The 22,075-nt window shown below is 37.5% G+C and overlaps 1 protein-coding gene and 1 long non-coding RNA gene across 7 annotated transcripts in view; one reads left to right on the top strand and one right to left on the bottom strand.

Moving 5' to 3' along the window:
* Positions 1–22,075, bottom strand: part of LOC105566321 (C-terminal-binding protein) — a 44,928-nt gene that overhangs the window by 12,188 nt on the left and 10,665 nt on the right. For 3 of the 6 annotated variants that reach the window (XM_012020235.1, XM_012020231.1, XM_012020236.1), the window contains exons 2-3: positions 1,209–1,713; positions 67–354 (exon numbers count right to left, since the gene is read on the bottom strand). In XM_012020235.1, the coding sequence (XP_011875625.1) occupies positions 67–354; positions 1,209–1,406 (486 nt within the window). In that variant the 5' untranslated portion in view covers positions 1,407–1,713. Of the gene's footprint in view, positions 1–66; positions 355–1,208; positions 1,714–1,810; positions 1,900–2,136; positions 2,228–2,487; positions 2,566–22,075 lie in introns of those variants that run through there. The other 3 variants (XM_012020232.1, XM_012020234.1, XM_012020233.1) reach the window with 3 other exon arrangements.
* LOC105566322 lies at positions 5,073–14,802 on the top strand. Its single transcript, XR_001009272.1, has 3 exons — positions 5,073–7,351; positions 7,415–8,202; positions 13,418–14,802. It is a non-coding gene; the product is annotated as an uncharacterized LOC105566322 (long non-coding RNA).

Here is a 22,075-nt window from a genome sequence, read left to right as displayed (position 1 = left end):
TCAAGCCATTCAAGCAATATTGATGTATAATCAACAAATCTAACGGTAGTAGTAGTAGGAAATTACCTGTTCTGGTCCTGTGAATTTCTTGCCTTCGCGCACCATGTTGGCAAGCCAATAAGTGCGCCGATAAAGATTTAAGATGAGACAAAGAGTAGTGTCAGCCACTTCTTCAACCCCATAGCCAGGCACATTACACACCGCAATGCCAAGCTCACCAGCTGCCTTGACGTCGATGTTGTCTACGCCAGAACCGATCCGAACGATGATTCGTAGCGTCTTGAACTTTTCCAAATCCTCCTTCGTCAAAATTATCGTGTGCCACATCAACGCACCCACTGCTTCATTTAATACCTATAAATATATCCCATCACATTTATTTGCAAGTACATTATTTGTTTTTACAGTTGCACAAGATAAAATTTGGAAAAATATTAAATTTAACCAAATAAATACCAGACACGTAAACAAAACTGTTAACTCTGGTATAATGAAAGGTATTTTATTAAGTGTAAAATACAAAATAAATAAAATTAATTTTTTACAAATCAAAGAAAATAATTAGGTACTCGGAAAGCCACGAGAAAGAAAGGAAAGAGAAAAGTATGAGGCCAAGTGTACTATTGTCGGAACAAATTGTGTAAAATTTTTTATCCAACTTGAAAGTTATACACATGACTATTTTGTCTGATTCGAGTACAGGTATTAAAAAAAAAAGACTGAAACATTCCTGAATGTGGTATGAAAGCGTCTTATAGAAATAGATTTACCTCAACAAGAGAGAGTACACTCAGCCTAGTATTACTTATCACTACGTCTTACATCAAGTACCTGTATAAATATATATTTGAAACCAGGGAAAAAGAAATTCGAAGAAATCTAAAATATCAGAATAAGACGTGAAACATTTGAAAAATTATTAGAACCTAAAGTATTGACAAGAAACGCCTTGTATATCAGTACAGCATAAACGAAGGATTCTTTCAGAACTCGAGTTTGCTCACTTACAGAACGTACTCTACGTTTTGCCTTAATACTTAAATATCTCGATATAGATATCTCAATACTCCAATTCCCGATTCTATCAATATTCTTTAACATTGTAAAACATTTTGAAATTGCAATGTCTGTAAACTCCTTATTACAGATCCTCTAACATTCTGAAACACACTTGACCTCGTTACGACTGGGTAATGCGCTCCAGTTACCTTCTCGTGTATTTCTGAAGTGGACTGTGCGTCGCAGAAGGCAACAGTTGCGACGTCTTTGAGGATGGGCATTTCGATAGAACAATCACGGCCATCGAGAAGCGCGACCAGTGGCCGCGTCTGGATCGGTCCGTTGGCAATCGGACCTCTCAGATTATCCATACGAGGGCGTTTGGGCATCATCTTCCGTTTGTCCATCGGTCAGCAGACCGCCCCCCCTATTTTTATTGTTTTCACTGTGCGCTCTCAGTGTCACTACAAAGAAGAAATTACGACCGCTTCCCTTCCCCTTCGGCTCCGACCAACAGTCGAGGACGACAGAATATCCCGGCAAGACACTCGCAGCGGAGATGCCTCTTCTAGTCCAACTGGTACAACGTTTTAGCACTCTCGTTGTCTTTTAGGCTTTGTCACACAAACTGATTTTGCAACACTAACTTCTGGTCGGTCTTGGGGTGAAAACCGCCGAATCTCCAATGCATCACGGCTTGGTGAGTACCGTCTCCTGAAATTCACAAGGAAAGAACGTCATTAATTAAGGGAGCGAAACAGAGGTCGGGTGTTAAACAAAATATATCCCTTACGGGCACGTAAACACTGACTTTCTTATCATTTCTAAGTGCAATCTATACTTGAATAGTTCTAATAACTCGTCTCCCACTCGTATTAGCCCTTGAAAAGCTTTCTCCGTCAAGTCCCTTTCCTGCTCTCGCTTGTCAACCGCAATTTACAGCGAGGCGATAACCGCCTTCTTGCAAATTGGTACAACATGAGAAAGATCCGCGTCGAGTATACCCGTACCGCAACATCAGGACTCTCGCGCGTCTCACACGGATCCGAATTACGTTTACCGCACAGTACTCGGCGCGCGATATCAAGCGGCCCGTTAGCAAATATTATTGGTCTAAGGTGTCCCGGCCGCGTTTACCTTTTCGCGGCGAAGCGAAGCGGGAGCGGAATCGGGATGCCGCCGCGCGGGGCAAACATCGGCGATGTCACTCGTGTGGAAATGGACTAGACTCGGCCATAGCGTCCGTCGAGACGGGACGGGAAGGAACGTTACCTCGCGTAGCCGTGCCCACCGCGCATCGGTCTTTTCGCGAACTTTTCGCCGAACGCGAGCACGAGCTATTCGCGGGCGCCCGTTCCCGGACACACGAGGCTACAAAGAAAGCGTCGCTTTTGCTCGAGTCGGTCACCGCTACCGCCGCTGTCGCCGCCACCGCCGCCGCCACCGCCGCCGCCGCCGCCGCCGCCGCTTCGCGACTTTTTAGGTTACCTTGAAACGCGCCGGCTTAACCTGCGCAGTGCCAATAGCGCGTCTCGCTGGCTGGCTGGCCGACGCGGAATCCGGACTTCGGCCTCCTCGGATCTCGGGGCAGGAGCGCGACGACTGCCGGCACGCGAGCGCGGGACTCGCGTCGCCGTGGACGGCTCCGCGAAAGCGATATGGAGACGAGGAAAACCGAGGCACCGCACCGAGTTCCGCAAGCACCAACACAGAGCGGAGACGAGTGGAGAGGAGGCGCTCGCAGATGCGGCACGGCACGCCACACAGGCCACAGCGGCGCTCGCTCGCTCGCTCGCTCGCCCGTTCGTTCGCTCGCTCGAGGCGCTGGGGCCGATGTTTTTGGCAACGTTAATAGCGAGGGCGCCTTCTTCGAGTTAGTTAGCGAGCGAGCGAGCGAGCGGCGAGCGCGCGCGCGGGGTAAGTGGATCTGTTTCCAACCCGTTTTCGGCTTCGGCCGAAGCCGATGCCAGCGACAATTGAAAGCCAATCATCGTAGAGTTACGAACTCGCAACAGTTCTCATCTCTCGCGCGTTTCGCCATCTCGTCTTTTTTTCTCAACGTCGGCCATCGAGATGTATTCCAATCAGGAGTGCGATCGAACAGGAAGTGTCACGGCCATGTGCACCAGCCATGTTATCGATACGAGTGTTGGGACAGTGATTGGAAGCCGATTACTTTAACGAGAGTTACGACGCGATTAAATGTTTTTACTATTGTCTTCGCCCGGTCCTCGTAGTCGAATCCAGTATTCAACGTCATCTCTGGACGCTCCATAGCCAATCAAATGTCCCGCACGGCGTCTTTAAGCCCGTGTCCGACTACGGATTGGGATTAGATTGAAAGTTGACCAATCGGAGCAAAGTTTACTAATCACAACTTTAGTGAATTTTACTCCGAATTTCAATCTGTGATACGCGCTTTAGATGGATTCAAAACGGCTTGAATACAAGATCCGACTATGAATACCGACCTTTGATTTTTTTACTCCATATACTGTTATATAGTAATACAACTATTACAATTTTGCAATTATGTGATATTACTACTTATTATTATCCTCATTATTAAAACCTGGTTAAGCCCGATGTCGGACTACGGGTTGAGCTTGAGATTAAAATAGCGTTTTCGATTTGCTGACTCGACCCGACTCCGAGTCAGAAAAGTTTGATCAAAAGTAAGATTTTTGCAGAAATTGTGGTTCAAATCTGGCTTTTGATCGAACTTTTCTGACTCGGGGTCGGGTCGAGTCAGAAAATCGAAAACGCTACAAGTTGAAATTTTACCAATCAATAAAATTCACTAAATTTCAAGTTAGTAAACTTTACTCCGATTGGTCGAATTTCAATCTGATCTCAATCTCAATCCGTAGTCTGATACGGGCTTCAGAGCGCGAGAATTAGCGATGGACAGAATAGTTGCGACCAGTTGCGACACTTTTTTCACGAGGTTAGGAACGTCCATTTAGATTCAGGTTCCAAAATCTTCCCCGAGGAATATTTTACTCGATGGCCGATTTCGAAACTATTTTTTAACGTTTCCGATCGATTTCTCGAGTAAAATAGGTTTCCTCGTAGAAAATGTTTTGGAACATAAACCTGGATTCTAAACTCATTAAAAGAAAAAGCGTTGCGAACATTCTGTTCATCACTGAACCTAGAAGATTGTAAAATAACGATAAAAGAATATTATTGCACTAGGAAATGTACACAGAAAGCCATTGTCGCCTGCCTGCTTATAACTACTTTTGAATTAGATACATTGCGCGCCCCCCTCCTCCCCCAACTGCTTAATTTAATATAAAAATTTCTGATTGGTCGATTCACAAACTCCAAGCTCCGCTCACTGTGGGACACTGTGAGTGGTCAAATGGGACGCTCCTGATGTTCGTACATCATGATTGTTAATCGACGTTTTTTTACTCTCTCTGCAATTATTATAGTTGTGAACGGTATTACAATTGAATTATCATTATTTTTTTTATTTAAGTTTAGCTCTCGCATTGTTTTTGCGTATCCAACATTTAGTTATCTCTTTAAGTAATAATAAAATATTAAATAAAATTTCTTACCAGGTTAATTAAAATCTCCGCAAAATAGTATTATTTTTTTACAGTATAATTAATACCAAACATATTAATGCCATTAAGTTTGAGCTTGTTTTTAGAATTCACTTCGATGTTGCATGGTTATCTCCTCTCAAAATTCAAAACTTTATGTACTGTATGTACACAACATAAACAGTTCTCAAGTCGGTTTTACTTTCTCTACTTGAGACACGAACGATACCAATTTCTATTCGGAATGAGAAAGTATAAACTCTACGCTATCGTATGTTAGATTCATCCGATTTAATCTAATACATCGTCAATTTTAAACTCTACTCCGATGTCATCTTTGCTATATTTTGCAACGTAAAATATTTCATATCTGTATTACTGGAAGAGAAGCGTACGTAACAAATGTAACTGATAGAGGAAAGTCCCCTCTTATGAGATAGCGGAGTTTCTGCTAAATTAATAGGCATCATCTATTGGTTCCACCATAAATTTGTTGCCCCCGGAGTGAAATCTGTTTGGTGGAAAATTGATTATTAGATTGTGTATTACATCGTTGTGAGAAAAATCAATTTGGAATTGAATTTGGACGTTGAAAACCTACTATCTCATAATAGAGGACTTTCCTCTATATAATTCAAAGTTACGATTCTAGTATAACTAACAATTAATAATTATTGTATTATAGTATCCAACATTCAGCCAAATATTAATTTGAAATCTTGTCTATTACTGACTTTTCAATCTTATAGTTTAATCATTTATATCATACATTTACTCGGAATAGCCAGTTGATAGAATGTGATAAAATTGATAAAATGTCAAGCTGATAGACAGCTCCAGACCAATATTGTCGGACTTCATAGTCAAGATGTATGTACATCTAGATACGATAAATGACTTGGAAGTTATAGTCAAGTGAGAAAACATTAATAAATGTCGTCTATATCTAATGTAATCCCAAAGTAGATATTTCGAGTTTTCAGAATTACACTGTAACTGAATGTATTATATGAAGGCACCCACAAATAACGCAACATAAAAGGAACTTTGAATAAAGTAGAAGATGGATGGAGGAAGGTGGATTAATATTTCCAAAAAAATTTGTGTGGGCAAAATGGAAAAACGCTAAACAAGTGGAAAGAAGCCTGTACTTACGCAGAGAAGCTCTTACAGGCGGATGATATTATATTATAAATTACCGTGAACAAATAGCAGTTAAAACATAAAGCGGACATGATGTATATCAGACTTTCAATTAACTGTTATACAAATTTTTTAATTGCATTTTTAATTGAAAAAGTATACATTGCCATGGCATACATTGCCATTGAGAATAAATTATAATCTGTCGTAAAGCAATTAGAAGTGAAAACTCGCAATTAATCAAGTGTCTTAATTAATAAAAAAATAAAAAAGTATTAGTTGCATTTAATTACTTCAAAAGCTAGTATTAAATCATGAAAATGTTATTTGATTTTTAATTCGCTTAAATAAATTAACAAAGCATATTTTTTACTAGTAAAAATGCAAAATACAATCAACACAGGAGTAAGTCTATTTAGCATATTTATCCACGGTTACGCTATTACTAACATTAATACACGAAGCTTTGTGCAAGTTCTTCCAAATTTGCATTCTTAAACATATGAGAATAAACTAAATAAATATTCGTACCAAAGCATAATATTAATAATAATAAAGTTGCTGGTTTTACAAGAGAATATTAGAATGAGCAAAGAGATACAATGCTTATAAACAACGCAACTTATACCAAACGTCGCATTTATAAGAAGAATATGTAAGACAAGTGCAAACAGAATGAAGAAAGCACTCTGATCGTACCAATACGTGGCGCCCTCACGCGAATAAGGATGCCTATGGACGCCACAATCGCCAGAATGACATTTTCACGAGAAACATGGAGGATTGGCCTTCAGCTTTAGTGGTTTTAGCCATCATATCTTTGGATCTATTAACTTTTTCTTTAGCCACAGCTATAATTTTACTGCTTAACTTTAACTTTACTAACTTCACCATTGTAACTTTATTATTCCTTATCTTAACTTTATTAACTTTAATCTTTTAATCTTAAATTAAAATAGAAACTTTATTACAGCTGTAGTTTTAATTTTTAAAACTCGAGTTTTAGTCCTTAATTCTAATTTTACGTTTAATTACAACTTAGTTTTAACTTTAGCTTAAACTGTAATTTTAATTATCTCTATTGTATTAATAATATTTGTAAATATTGTTAATCATGATCTAAAAAGTAGTGACAAATTATAATCAATTAACCATTATTATTTAATTAATATATAACTTTATTCATATTTCTGTTCACATAGTGACGTATGATGACATGGGACACTATCGATGCGCCATTGTCATTATGGGAAATAATATCTTTTCCTGCACGTACGTATAATATAATAGAAATATTAAGTTTAACCAGATACGGAACGTACGATTTGTAATGGCTTATTAATTAAATATCGCATAAAGATAAGACACACGAAAATAACCGCGTTTTAAAGCTGACTTGTTGTTATGCGTTCACATTTATTTCAAGTTTGTTAAAGAATCAGTGACAAAGAAGTTAAAACAATTCCTTGGAACGTTTGCATACGAATGTATAACACTCGTTGCAGCACGTGCAACCGCTAAGTGAATCAACTCACCTCGTGGCAAGGATAACCAAAAATAATGCGACGTCTTCATTCGACAAATATTTGAATGCCACGGTTCAAATGTCGCGTTGCATGAATGAAGTGATATAATGTTTAATGATGTCGCAAGTGCGTATAGCAATGTAGCATACGCAGTAAAATTCGTTATGGGCAAAATATTTTTATTTATAGATACGCATTTTGCACGGACATTACACTGGAAGAAACTTCAAAGATAAAAATTATGATACTTTAATTGAAAGAAACTGAAAGAATACAAAGAACAAAAAGATAATAAAATAAATACAAGATAAACACTATTTTCTTCCTTATATATAACTTTTTAAATAAAATATATTTTTGAAGATCGTTAAAAAAATTTTTTCCTTCCCTTATTTCTATTTACTTCACTTCTCTTCCTTTCTTCACCCTTTTCTTTACTCTTTATTTCCTTATATCGGTTATCCTTACGTTTATTCTAATTAATACAACTTTATTTTTCTTATCCTTAATTTTTTTCCTCTTATTTATATTCCATCTTCGTAAAATAAGCTGGTCAAGGTGCGGTCGTTGAATCTTGGAATATCCTATATACATTTGCATGCACGCGTCACACACATAAAGTGGCGCACATAATCGGAAATGTAGTCCGTTCAAGGAAGGCTACGGAAAACGAGATCGTTGCTGGCCTCAGCGAAAGCGAGCGGCGAGGACGCGACACTAACGCTACGTCGTACTCTGCCGAGCCAAGCACTTTGACTTGGGCACATGTTGTGCCAACTCAGCGAAAACGTAAGCTCGTATCATCGAAAGCAAGAGGAGGGAGGCGGAATCGAGCGGGCGAGATTAAGCCCTTGTTCGACAGCTGGTAGCGTATATCGCGCGTTATACATATCGCTTAACAGCAGCGAAGCAACGCATCGAGGAAATATACTTCAGGAAGAAGAGAATGTATTTATACACAAGCTGATAATCGCGCCGTAAGGACTATTTATTTTGATACAATTAAACCGCAATGTGAAAGTCTTGGATGCTTGGAAAATTCTATCAAATATATAACGATAAAAAACGACAACTGTCCAGATAAAAACTATTATTTATAAACATATTGTGAGTGTGTGTATACATATACATACATAAAATAGATACAAATTTGTTTTATTGTCAGCCAATAGTGACAAAAAGATTAAAATGTGTTAAAGAAAGATATATAAAAGTAAAATAAAAATAAATTCATAAAACGATAATAAATCAAGTTGATCGTACCGCACCTCGATTGCATTTGAAGTAATTTGAAACTAATTTGGCACATTAAGTCAATATTTATTGAATAAAATTGCCTTGCGTATTTTTCAATATTTAGATCACGCATTTCCTTTTATAAAAAAAAACCCTGAAATTAGTAAATGAAGAACAAACCCCCTCTTAAAGGGGATGCCCTGACCAAGTGGTTAAATTCAACCCTTCGGCTTAATCTCGGTATGCAACAGAGCTTTTCGATTCAGAGAGACAAAGACGGACAGATTAGTGCTTAGAACAAGGAAGGGTATGAGAGGGACAAAGGCGGAGGTGGGAATAGAAGGGAGTGAGTGGAGTTACGAACGGGATGGGGCACTATGAGGGCGAAGTTATCCAATTATTGTCTAACCTGAGAGCAACTTTACTTGGCAAAGAACTCGTGGATGGTAGGGAGGGAGAGAGAAAGCTCCGTCCTGCCGGATTCCCCCCACTCTCTACAATCGCCAGCCACGATAAAGTAAAGTTTGTTTCAAAACTTGCCGTTCTCACCGAGAGAGAAAGAGAGGGGAAGAAAGCGAGGAGAGGAAGAAGAAAAAGAGAAGTGACTGCGTTTTTGTTAGTGACACGTAAAATTCAAACGACTTCGCTTTTCGACAACAATTCGAGCTTTCTTTAACTGATTAAGATATAATAAACAAGTAATACAAAATACTCCAAATTTCTCCATATTTCTATCTTTATCTATTTACATTCATTATGCATAAATATTTAGATTTTCAGGATTAATTCTTTAAGTTGTATCTAAATTTCTAAATTAATTCGAAAAAGTTCGTGAAATAAAAATCCCCGAGTTCTCAGAACTAATTTGTAAAGATCTCGTTTCAAATTTCTACAATTAATCTTTGCGATCGTTGTATTTTCAACAAACAGATACCAGGTGTTTTATTGCCACTATAAGATCTAATTTTTTAAATATGTTTGTTATTATCATACATTACAATTATATATAGTTTGTTCGAAAAAACGAAGAAATTCAAAATTCGTTCAATCAAAGTTTATATTAGAAATATCGCTTTTTAAAACTGCTTTGAGAGATAAAAAGAAGAGTGCTTCCCCTTAGAAAAGAGAGGAAAAACAGAAGAGTAGAAGGGAGGGGTAAAGAGAAAAGTAAATAGGCACAAAAAAGAGGAAGCGAGGGGGAGAGAGCTCTTCTCACTTCTCTATAAATAATGGAATATTACATAGAATATAATATGGAAAATATAAAATATACAAAACTAAGAATAAACTTTTTAATAAGTAATAAAATAATAACACTATCAATTCCAAATTCATTAAGCATCTGTTATGCGATACGATGGCTAACAACGGTGTTAAGTTAGCTCCCAATATAAAAAAAAAACTATAGCTCAGACTTCGAGCGCTCGTTGTACATACATGCTCTCATCGTATGTACATACATATGCGCATGTAAACTGCAATTGACCGCTCGCCAAACTTTATGTTTTATAACTCAAGCGTATAAAATATAGACTGTGTTTTCAATTTGAAACTTGTACAAATAATAAAAAGAAAACATGCTTTGGATCGTAGTTCTGTCTTCGTCTGTCAATGTTTGGAGTAGGAATTCAATATGTTTATCGCACTTTTCCCCCCACATGTCATTAGATATTGTTATTATCATACATTACAATTATGTACCATATTTTATTCGAAAAAAACGAAGCAATTCAAAATTTGTTTAATCAAAGATTATATTAAAAATATTGCTGATTAAAACTGCTTTCAGAGATAAGAAGACAAAGTTACAGCCCTATATTATCTTATTTTACATTTGTATTTCTCTGATTACGAGAGAGAAGGACCGCGCAGTCCACATATTATATGACCATGTTATAATTGCTAAGGATAAACGAAAAATCGAACTGTATGTGAGTATGCCAACCACAATCAATCGATCAAGGCTACTCGAATCAAATTTTCTCATAGTAGTCAGAGGAGAGGAGACTAATATGAAATTCGCCCCCCAAAGGTCTTTTGTTAATAACGTTTGCTGTACATACAAGTGTGCAAACAAAAATATGAAATGTACAAACGACGAGAGATTTTTCTGTAACATTGTGAGACTCACTTTATACAGGTGTATCTAGCGTGACGAAGATATTCTATCATGTTAATTTTTTTCGAATACGATTTTTCATACCCCGTGCGAGAAAAGACTTCGATAAGAGAAAAAAAAAGAGAGAGAAAGAGAAGAGAAAGAACAACAAGCGGGGGATAAGGAAGTCGTCCATAATTATGACGGAGGAGTATCGGTGGCGGTAGTTCGGCCATTCTCATCCTCACGAGAGGGAGGGATTGTGGAGGGGTTGTTGCTCTCCGCTCGCCGTACCTTCCGTCTCCGAGCGAACGGCTAAGAGAAGAGTGGTGGAGGGGGAAGGAGAGGCGACTACTTAAAGTTGGCGGAAAGTTTGGTTCGGCAGCAAAGTTAACTGAGTTAAGTTCTCCGCTCCTAAAGCGAAACTTCGCTGCTTCTCTCTAACGCCCCCTTTCTCCTCCTCCCTCTCGCTGTGCCTGCTCTACTCCTCTCGCCTCTCACCTTCCCCCCCTCCCTTTCTCTCCACGAACGACGAGCGGTTTCTCCTCGGCATTCCGGCTTGTCCAAAGGAGTGAATAGTGTGTTTTGGGATTACTGTTTCTTCTTCGTGTCCACACGACTTCCGCGGTGGCATCTCACGTAAGAGAAAGGAAAGAGATCGAGACACACGATGTCCCAATTGTCAAAAAAACCATCATTGGCATAATTTCAAGCATACATGAACAATACTATTACGAAAATATCTTCGCGATATCAAATATACTGAAATGCACGTTACGCTGTTTTAATAGCTATCAAAATAGTTTGAGGGAATTTTTTCATCCTGTTCTGCGAAAGAAACGGTAATCTAAAAAATTTACTATTTCTATTAATTATACGGATTTCAAGTAACAAAATCGAAATATGTAGAATTAACTAACGCGATAATTAAAAAAGTGCGATCATATCGAAAGATTACTGTTCCTTGTATCTCACCGACGAAGAGTAGGGGAGTCATAGCAATGCGAATTATAGCGAAGCAACGGCCTAGCGTAGATCATTGTGGATTTGTTGAACTCCGCGAATGCAGTTCGTCGGCCTTGAAGCTGCACTTCTCTTGCCGCTCTTTTGCACACATCGACACATATGCGACGCACGTGGCGAGACGCAAACTCTTCTTCCTCCCCCTCCCCCTTCCCTCACCCTAGCAGCAAGCAACGAGCTTACAGATCAATGTAGGTATACGTAATTCTCGGCGGTAAGCTCTTAGGCTAATCGACTCATCCACTGATTCATTACATGGGTTTCTCGGTCTGACACTGGTGTAAAAATTTCTCACCGAGTTACTAACTAAAACATACTCTTTCTAAAGTTGCGCGTTTGATACCAGAGACCATTTGGCCACTTTTTAAATGCTCGTTGACATTATATGTGTAATTTTTTAATTTTGTATGGACATAAAATTATAAGTGAATCAAAGACATAGTAAAAACACAATTAATGCATTAGATGGGAAATACGATTAATTGAATATATATTAAAAATTAGTAAAGTAAGAAATACTTTTGGATTCGTTTTCTCTACAAAGGATTAGACGTGAACAAACTGATTATTACAAACAGTAAGTTTTTTAAATTCAACTTATTTTGAAGATGCTATTTGTCTATCGATGTACAATTTTTCATAAATTTAATAGTTTCTTTATAAATTGCCGACATCCCCATATTATTAATAAAACTATTGATTATTAAATATTATATTATAAAAAATTATTACATGTAATAAAAATATGTTTATAATTTCCATCGACAAATAATAGACGTGATAGAATAACAGAAAGAAATAGGATGATTATAGAGTCAACGACACGTATCAATCATATCATTCGAATGTTCTTTTAGTCGAGTTTGTAGGTGTCAGTTTTTAGATGTAAAATTTATATTTCTGGATACGAAAAATAGAGAATCACGAATCATTATGGAAAATTTTACATTCGCATTCCTGATCGTAGTAGAATAACATAATTACGAATAGACGGATATAGTCCTTTCTTCGCAAAAAAGTTGCTGTTTTATTACAAGTTTGCGTAATTCTTGCGATTTGTTTTGGCGAATAATCTCGTTGCCACAACATTCTTCGACAGTAAGCTAATATTATATTATCGCACATGAAAATGCTTACGCATCGAATTCGTTGCAAACATCTTCTATTGACATTGCTCTGTCATGATAATTTTACGCGAATATAACGAAAATTAATTAGATAAGGAAAATATTTAAAAAACGTTATTTAAGAAAATAGTTTGTACTATAATAGTAAATACTGAATAGAAAACCTATCGGATGGTGGTATACATGATTGGTATACAAAAGTCATAAGTAGATTAGGTATATACTTTGACATAATCAGAGAGACTGATACATCCGATGTGATTAGCACTTGACTGGATTATCACGAGACACGGTAGTGTCTCGCGCCAAGTGTATTTGACACGAGATCAATGAGGTTCTGAACATGCAAGAACGTGGACAAATATACAAGCCGTGATGAAATAAATATGGAGACAGCAGCGACTTTGCAACATGTAAAATAATTGTTCCATATTCATAAATGTGTGAAATTTGTTCCACAGACGAGAAGCAAACATTTTTCTATGTATTTACGTATTTCTTAATTTATTACATACTTCTACTTTCCATTAATTTGCTGTTTATTGTAAGTTCATTATTTCCATTACTTATTGCCATTCTTACTTTAAACGTCTCGAATTATGCAAATAAAACACTTTTCCATCTTTTATCATTATTCATATGTTTTTTTCTTAATTTTTATTGTGGTTATTATGTTCCATTTTATCATTCTCCTTTTACTCCTTTCAGATGAAGCAAGAAAAGTTTCACATTGTAAGCTATCCCGATTCATAATAGGCGGTGTTACGGATCAAGTGTCATCGCACTAGTGAAGAACAATGCAGTTAATTTGCAAAGATGCACCGGCTGCTCGCGCTATTCATTCGCGGAGAAAGCGCGACGAGTGTATCGGCCTTGTTAAGTTTCAAAGTTACACACACACACCTTAGCGACGAGAAGTTTGCAACCCGTCGCTGATAATCCCGCGCTTACCACACTCCGAATCAGAATTTTCCGCGTATTATAAACCACCCAACAAAGTTTTCGTATTATCTCCATAATAGAAAAGCTTCTCATATAAGAATAAGTACGCATTTATAGAGTAATTCGATTGATTGTAATAGATCAACGTAATTAATCATCTCCGCTTTCTTTCCAAGATCAGAATTGCTAAATATCAACGTAAAATAACATCAAAAGACACGGCAGTGTCTTGCATCAAGTTACACGCAAGACCATTCCGTGTGTCTATACGTGAGTCGAGGTCATCTGCGAATACCTCAGGTCATCGAGTCAAAAAAACGATTGGAATCGATTGAATTCCTATTCGGCTTAAGCGGTAACTTAAGTTCAATTTGTATTTTTATCTTCTTCTTTAAGTGTTCGAAGAACGAAGTTATTGTGATATAAAGTCGCATGTTGCAATTTAAGAAGCACCATTGTCGTAATCGTGTCATTTTCTCTTCTATTATATATCCATCCTTTTCTAATGCTGTGCAGTTACGATTTTCAACACGTGTGGTGCTCGTAGTAGCGCTCCGTTATGAAAGCTCCGTTATGAAAGAAATTGACAGATTTGACTTGGACAAGTTTTGACAGATGTCTTTTAAATACTAAGGATTAATGTTAACGAAAAATACGTTGCATGTACATATATAGTATTTTTAATATTAGGTTAACTTGAGCTTAAAAAAATCAACTTATTTCCTGAAAAAAATGTATAGTGGAAACCAGGCATACGTGCCCCAGTCGGAAATGTGCCTCGATAATGTTATCTCCGAAATTACTTAAAATTTAGCGCCAATGCGGTCTGAGACACTCAAACCGTAATGGCCATGACGTATGTAAACAAAATTGAGCCGGTTTTGTTGCAGAAAAATAATCGTTACAGAAAGTGTTCCAAAGGTAAGTTTCGACACGTGAATTTGTTTTGCAGGCTTTTCAGACCAGTGCATTGCTCTTTCTATGTTTTTAATTTAACACAACCTTAAAGTTTTTAATACCAGTGTTGCGTTTCATGCAAATTTATTGTTATTTAATTCAGTGGGGCGCATAGATTAGACGGACTCACGTTTAAGCACGATTGCAATACCAAAGAATCGTAAAAAGGCAGAATTTATATGAAAAGAAATATACGATATTTTAGATCATTTTAATTTTCGGATATACACAAAATCTATACATAAAAAAAATCGCAAAGTCTCCAGCGAGTAGACGAAATAATTCAATTTTATCACCTTTTCTACTTTTACTGTGTTATATGTACGGTATAAGAATGGTGCATCATATTTTTCTTATTATATTAAACTGTGTCTAGACGATTAAGAAATGATTAATCCGCGATGAATTGAAAATGGAAGAAAATGATTAAGGCGTTTCCATTTTAACCATTTTCAGATTGTGCGAATTTGTTTCTCAGAAATCCTCCCCTTTTCCTAGTAATACCGTTGTTCCTAGAAAACATTCTTATATCGAATGCATTCTGAAAATCACTAAAAAGATGATTTCCCCGAGGTCAATTAATACAAACAGACCTTTAGCGACGTGAAATTCATCGTTTCTGCTGAGCAAATTGCGAACGGAATGCATGTGCTCTTTTGTTTCTCACTTTCTTCTTTCTCGGCATTTGGTAATTTTCAGACACCCCGTATACACAATACATCCACGAGGCACGCGCGCACGGGCGCGGGCGCGCGCACACATAGCCGCAGCGGGTTAGCACAAGTGCGTAAAGCGCGCAAGCGGCTGGCCTGAGTAGTTTCACGGAGAGTTTCCTCCTGGTCTCGCAGTGTGCCGAGAGATACGGCATCTTGACTCCTAGTAGAGTAGCAGCGCCGTCGAAAGAGCGAGGCAAGAGAGAGAGAGAGAGACAGAGTAGGAGAGTGAGGGAATGGAGGGGAAGAGTGTGGCACAAGCAATGGCCGCGAGACCCGATCGATGTCTCGGCAACTTCCCCCTTCCGCCGTTCAACGCGACACGTCCCTCCTCCGTGCCATCGCCATCACAACTCGCCTCATCCCGCTCTCGTCAGCGTCTCTACCCCGGCCCTCCCCCGGTCCCGACTCCGGTCCCGGTCCCGCCGCGACTTCGCCGAGCATTACCTTTTCCCCTTCCCTTCCCTTTTCGCCGAACTAAATCCCAGATAGCCGCTCGCCGCCGTACCGCTCGCTCGCCTCCTCGAGTCTGTTTACAATGGCGATGCGCTACTCCCATTATCCTCGGTGTACTTCACCTTCGGATCAACTGCACCGGTAGCGGCGGCGACAATGGTAACGGCGGCAGAAACGACGACGATGATTACGAGAAGAGGAACGGACCGTGGCAACATCTTTAAGTTGATCCGAGACCCACTACGATGTCTACGCGCTAAGAATTCTCGGTTCCTACCTTTCCCCTCTCACGTCATACAACACGAATTGTTATTTCGGTTTTCTTGCGACATACGACGTTTCTTCTTGTTTCACGAGGAAGGTCATAAACGGTGCACTACAAGGGCTCTCGATATGATTCCATTGTTCAAATGAAAACAATTATAAAAAATTGATTTCTAGCAGATGAGAGTAAAATGTCACGTTGTTACGTTAATAAACATATATTTAAGAATTTGTAAAACACGACAATAAATAGCTTATGAAATTCGTGGAACATTATTTCCTTTAATTCCTGTGTTATGTCACTTTGTAGGAATCTTCAATAAAAGAACGAGGATTATGAGAACCCGCGTCACCGATTGGGTTCATAGAGCGTGATATTCTGCAGTTTGCGTCTTTATTTGGTTCTCTGTGTGAAGAACTCGTCATTCATCTTTGTCGCTTCGTTTTACGAAGGGGAAGATTATGAGATACAGTACGATAAAACCACAATATTGCTCTATCATATTACATTCGTGAGACATGCATGATGCGTTCAGATAGAAATTGGATTTGTTGTAAATTATTGAAATAATTGAACATGAATATCGCAAAAGGAGAAAAGAACTTGTCAAATTGTGTATATCTTTTCAAAATCTGTATAATTGATCGTAACGTAAAATATAGTTTAATAACATTTAAAAAATAGCCAAAATAAAAATATAAAATTGTACACAATCGGGACTCGCATCTGTAAAAGAAAAAGATATCACAGTTCTAAGATTGATGATAGAATAACGAGATAAATTTGTAAGAAATAGATTATACGAGCACATTACGCCATAAAAGTGATTAAGCATAGTATGTGATTTCTGTACTTTCTGTTCTCTCTGTTCTGTATTCTCTGCGTCCATTATTTGGTTTTCTTTGTGTAATACTGCGTGAACAAGGACGCGTGGCGTCGTCACTCTTCGCTGCTTCGTTTCATGAGGGAGATGATTATGCAAATTATATAGAACGACTCTGTGTAGTAATAAACACGTACAAAGAGAACAACAGGATTTGTGAAAAGAAATGATGGAATTCAAAATCTCTTGAATGAAGAAATTTAATATGTCGATATCTCGTGACAACCAACTGCTAAGTTAAACTAAAACTTGCATAATTATAGAATATTTTTGGTAGTAAAGACTTGCTGTAATTCTAATTTATTTTTAATTAAGAAAGCACAGTTATGTTGTCGGAAAATATCCGCTTGAAAAACAAATATAGGTACAAACATATTAAAAAAGAATAAAAATAATGACATCTTGCACATACAATTATTGAGAAATTTTTAATAAAAAGTAATAATTTTAAATAAAAAGCTGTATAAAAATCTCATTTTGTGCAAAAATTTTATCTTGAATATAAGAAAGATTTACTAAAGATAAATCGTTAGAAAAAATTAGAAAAATCTTTATAAACTTATAAAGAATTAAGATATTCATTGTATAGATTAGAATAAGAGATAAAAATATATTAGAAAAATAACAGATATATGGATGAATTTTTTTCTGCGATGCGGGAACATTGTTGCATCATACTCAACGACGCGGCGAATTCACTGGCTCTAAGATGTATGCTAATAGCACGGGCAGTTATGTAGTCTTACTTAATTATACTCGCGCGTGATTCAAATAAGAAAGCATTTGACAATTGGTCGACATTTAAATTAGTCAACTAGTGTCTATTAGATATGGAATTATTTTTGCGCGATAATATGCGCAGGAGACAGTGGACTTTGTTGGAACTTTCTGTCGCCTTAGCAAACAAATTAATTGTCAAATATGTATTATATAGGTATTCTTGTCTATCTTATCTATCTCATCTATCGAGATACAAAAGTAATAATTTCCATTTTTATATAGTGTTGTATTTTTCATAATTTCCAATATTCTTAAATTCTTATAAATTTATTAATTAATATATATATATTTAACAATGTTTCAAAATTGAAAAATAATTACAGTGTGTATCTTGTTTAATAATTTTTTAATTAATATATATTAATATTCATATATACAGGGTGTCAGACTCGTTAGTAGCCAAACTAAAAATTATGGTAGATTGGGTTAAACTGAGAAGAAAAGTCATGTACCGTTTTGCAAAATTAGCAATAGTTATCGCGTAATTGATAAAAACTTTACATGCCTGCCGGGTCCGGCCTTCCGCTCCTTGTGCGTTTATTCGGCCAGATATTTTTATCAATTACGCGATAACTATTGCTAATTTTGCAAAACGGTACATGACTTTTCTTTTCAGTTTAACCCAATCTACCGTAATTTTTAGTTTGGCTACTAACGAGTCTGACAGCCTGTATATTAATTTCAAAAGTTATAAAAATTGTAAGAATATTTCTTTGAATTTATAATTCTGCAGAAATTAATTTTTTATTTAGCAATATGTATTTCCATTTTCTAATATTTAACTTTAATACTGATTTAACACTTCAACTTTAATACTGGATCATTAAAATCATCCAACATCAGTTATTTTCCATCAAACTATAGGTAAACTAACTCGTCTATTATTTTTATTTTAAAAAATTATTTTATATCGCTAATTCAATATTGTAACTTTTCAGATTGACCCTCCCGGTCAGGACAAGTATCTGTTTCGCGTGACCGGCGCAAAGGTGAACATTTATGCTGTCTCTTCTTTACTCGGCCAGACGCAGCGCTGCTACAATCGATTTTCCATAATCCCGATTGCGCGTGGACGATTACGCTTCTGTTCTCTCTCCCCCTCTCCTCCTTCCCCCTCTCGTTGCTAATTAATAGCACTGGGATATCATCCTTTCTCTCGCAAAATTTTAAGAAAATCGCAACTTTCTTACATTTTTAAAGAAATTAAAAATTAATTTGCATTTTACTCATAAAATTTATCTTCATAGAAAACCTATTGTTACTTTAATTAAAACTTTTTACATATCCCTATTATATAGTATATAATACGTGTATACGTCTCTTGCGTGTGTGTGTGTGTGTGTTATTCTCAGATCATTAATCTTTTGTTCTCATAATGTATTTTAAGTTGTAATAATTTTTCAATATGGCTACTATTTTGCTGCATACAAAGATCAATTCTTATCAAGTGTCTAACGCCATACCTTTTAACATTACATAACGTTATAACTGTACAATTCCATCTTTTTTAATTTTTAAATGGATTAGCGTAAACTATTTCATTAAAATAAAAATCTAACTGATAAAATTTAATCGCAACATCATTTTCACTTCAATGCCAACTATAAAGATTTAAACAGATAATGGGCAGATAACACTTCTACGCGACTAACAGGAAAGATTCTCTTCTAAACGTAAACATTGAACTGTATCTGCACGAGTTTAGCATCTAGGATCCTTAATTAATAAATGTCGGGCAATATTTTCAATAACAATTATATCTTTTGAAATAGCATTTCCGTTAAATTTATAGTTTTTCTTCTATATATCCAAACAACTTTCCTTAAAGACAGCTTTTCTTGATAGCATTAAACTTTATATACATATAGTCTTCTCTATTTTTCTCATATCATACACATATTTTTGTGTATTATTAAACTTTTTTCACTTACGAAAGGTTTTTGTACTGAAAAAATTATTTCAATTCCCAACAAGAAATATGGCGCCGATAATCGAACACCCCGTATAAAAAAGCCGTCCGAATATAGCCGTGTGGAAACAGTGGCCCGTCGGATTGAGAGGCCGCATGGAGAAAGGGAGAAAATATCGGCGGAGAGGGAGAAACGCTCGAACGTTGTAACAGGTGCCCCCACCTCTTCTTCACCATCTAGCCGGCTTGTCTCGGCGCCATGTCTCTTTCTCTTTTTCTCTTTCAATCCTCGCCATTCTTTCTCTTTCTATATCTTATAACGTTTCCTGTTCTCCACACTCCTCTCCTTTACCACGATACTTAGTCTCTTTTACGTAAGCTAACAAACTGACCTGACCCAACTATTCGACCATACTACTATATATACTACAACATGATCCTAATCTTCTCTTCTTTCTTCGCCACCTTCATCTTTACCTCCATCTCTTCGCAATCGTCACTATTTTCATTATTGTTTCTTTCCGTTTTCATGCCAAAGAGAATCTTCGACAACTTTCACTCTTAAGTCAATCTCAATAAACAACAGCCTGTCTATCGATCAGCATTGTCATTTTTCGAAAATCATTAAATGAGCAAAAATTTGCGACACACATCTGTATATCTATATTATATATATATATATATATATACATATATTCTCGAGATTTTCTCATTGTTCAGCATTGACCATTTTTTTATCATAATCACGATACATAAATGCCCTGCAGATATAACACATTTTTTTGAAAATGATTTTTCACAAGGTATTTGACAATAATTAGAAAACATACTACTCCGTTTACCCAATTGCGTTATATAATTGTTTGCAAACAGGAAAGAATCCGTGAGTCGCATGAAGTATTACAAAGTATTTTGTAAATACCATTAATACGGCTGTAAATAAAATTAAATTAATACAATACATGGTCGCAAAAAAATATTATATACAGCGTAACAATACATATGTTGTTACATCGGTACATGAATGCGGTACATTGCCTCAAGAATACCTTTCTATAAGTGACCGAAGAATGACGCTTGGATGTACCGGTCGGTTAGATAGGCTGTTATTACATCGAAGATTCGTATTGCGCGACAACATATTACTCGTCGAGGACAATCGATGTGACCGACGCTGTGATGGCAGTGGCGGCAGCGGCAGCGGTGATGGTGGCGTTGGCGGAGAGCCGTGCGGCTCTCTCACCATCGCACAACCGTCACCGTCGCACTTGTACGGATCCCGTAAGCGCACGGCCGGACGCGAAGTGTAACGATGCCCCAAGATCGATAATAACCGCCGCGGTGTGGCGTGGTTTGGTTCCTCAACCCCGAGAACTGTTCTCGTGCGCTCTCACACTCGCGAGACGGGGACATTTTTTTCTCTCGCCTTCCCTTTGGCCCCACATCGTTCCCACTCTTGATTCTCGCGCCGCTCCCCCCCTCCCTCTTCTCCTCCTTCATCACTCTCCCTTCCGATTCGACCTCGCGCGTCGTAATTGCTCGGTGAAAAAAGATAGGGGAAGCGAAATTTAGAGAATGTGAATCAACAAGCCTTTTGTCGTTGAGAGAGATAGAGATAGAGAGAGAAAAAGAGAGAAAGTGAGAGAATGAATGAGAGTGAGAGTGAGTGAGTGAGTGAGTGAGTGAGTGAGTGAGTGAATGAGTGAGTGTGTGTGTGTGTGTGTGTGAGAGAGAGAGAGAGAGAGAGAGAGAGAGAGAGAGAGAGAGAGAGAGAGAGAATGTTATATCGAAATATCGTCAATTTGGGGCAACCTCGAAATGCTGGTTGAATAGCATTTGAACTGTCAGAGTGATGCTAAGATCTGCAAGTTAGTAAGATCGGCTTGCATGCATAAATGACGCCCCACTGCACAGGGCTCAAACGACGAGAAACCAACGTTGTAATTTGAATGAGTTGCCTTTTCAATGTATACAGGAGTGCATATCATTGATGAATATCATCACTGATAAAGATATTCCTTTAACAAATTCCTTTATCTCCGATTGTCATACACACTCACAATTGATTATATCTTATTTGCACATACATATAAAAGATAGATATGTTTCGAGATCTTACTCCAATGCGATGACTATCGTTCAGAGAGAAGAAATCTTGCTTTATACATATGCATTTAGCAGAATTATATTTATGCAGGGTGTTAGTAATACCCGTCTCACCTCTTATCTACGGATAGAACAGACTAGACTGAGTCGAAAAGTTCTGTACCATTTTGCAATTTTCGCAATAGTTAACGAGTTATTAATTATTAAAAATCGCTGTCTTAGCCCGGCCTACCGCCCAATTCAAGCGCGCGGCGAGATTCGGCCGTCCCGCGATTGGCGTTGCTAGGCGCGCGAGTTGTTTATTATACGTAGCCATTGCCGTGTGTCATAAACAACTTCTCGCGCGCCTAGCAAC

This window comes from Vollenhovia emeryi, unplaced genomic scaffold, assembly GCF_000949405.1.
Source record: "Vollenhovia emeryi isolate VEMERY1.0 unplaced genomic scaffold, V.emery_V1.0 DF939145.1, whole genome shotgun sequence".
In the NCBI taxonomy this organism is placed as follows: domain Eukaryota; kingdom Metazoa; phylum Arthropoda; class Insecta; order Hymenoptera; family Formicidae; genus Vollenhovia; species Vollenhovia emeryi.
This window is presented reverse-complemented; position numbering and strand designations above follow the sequence as displayed.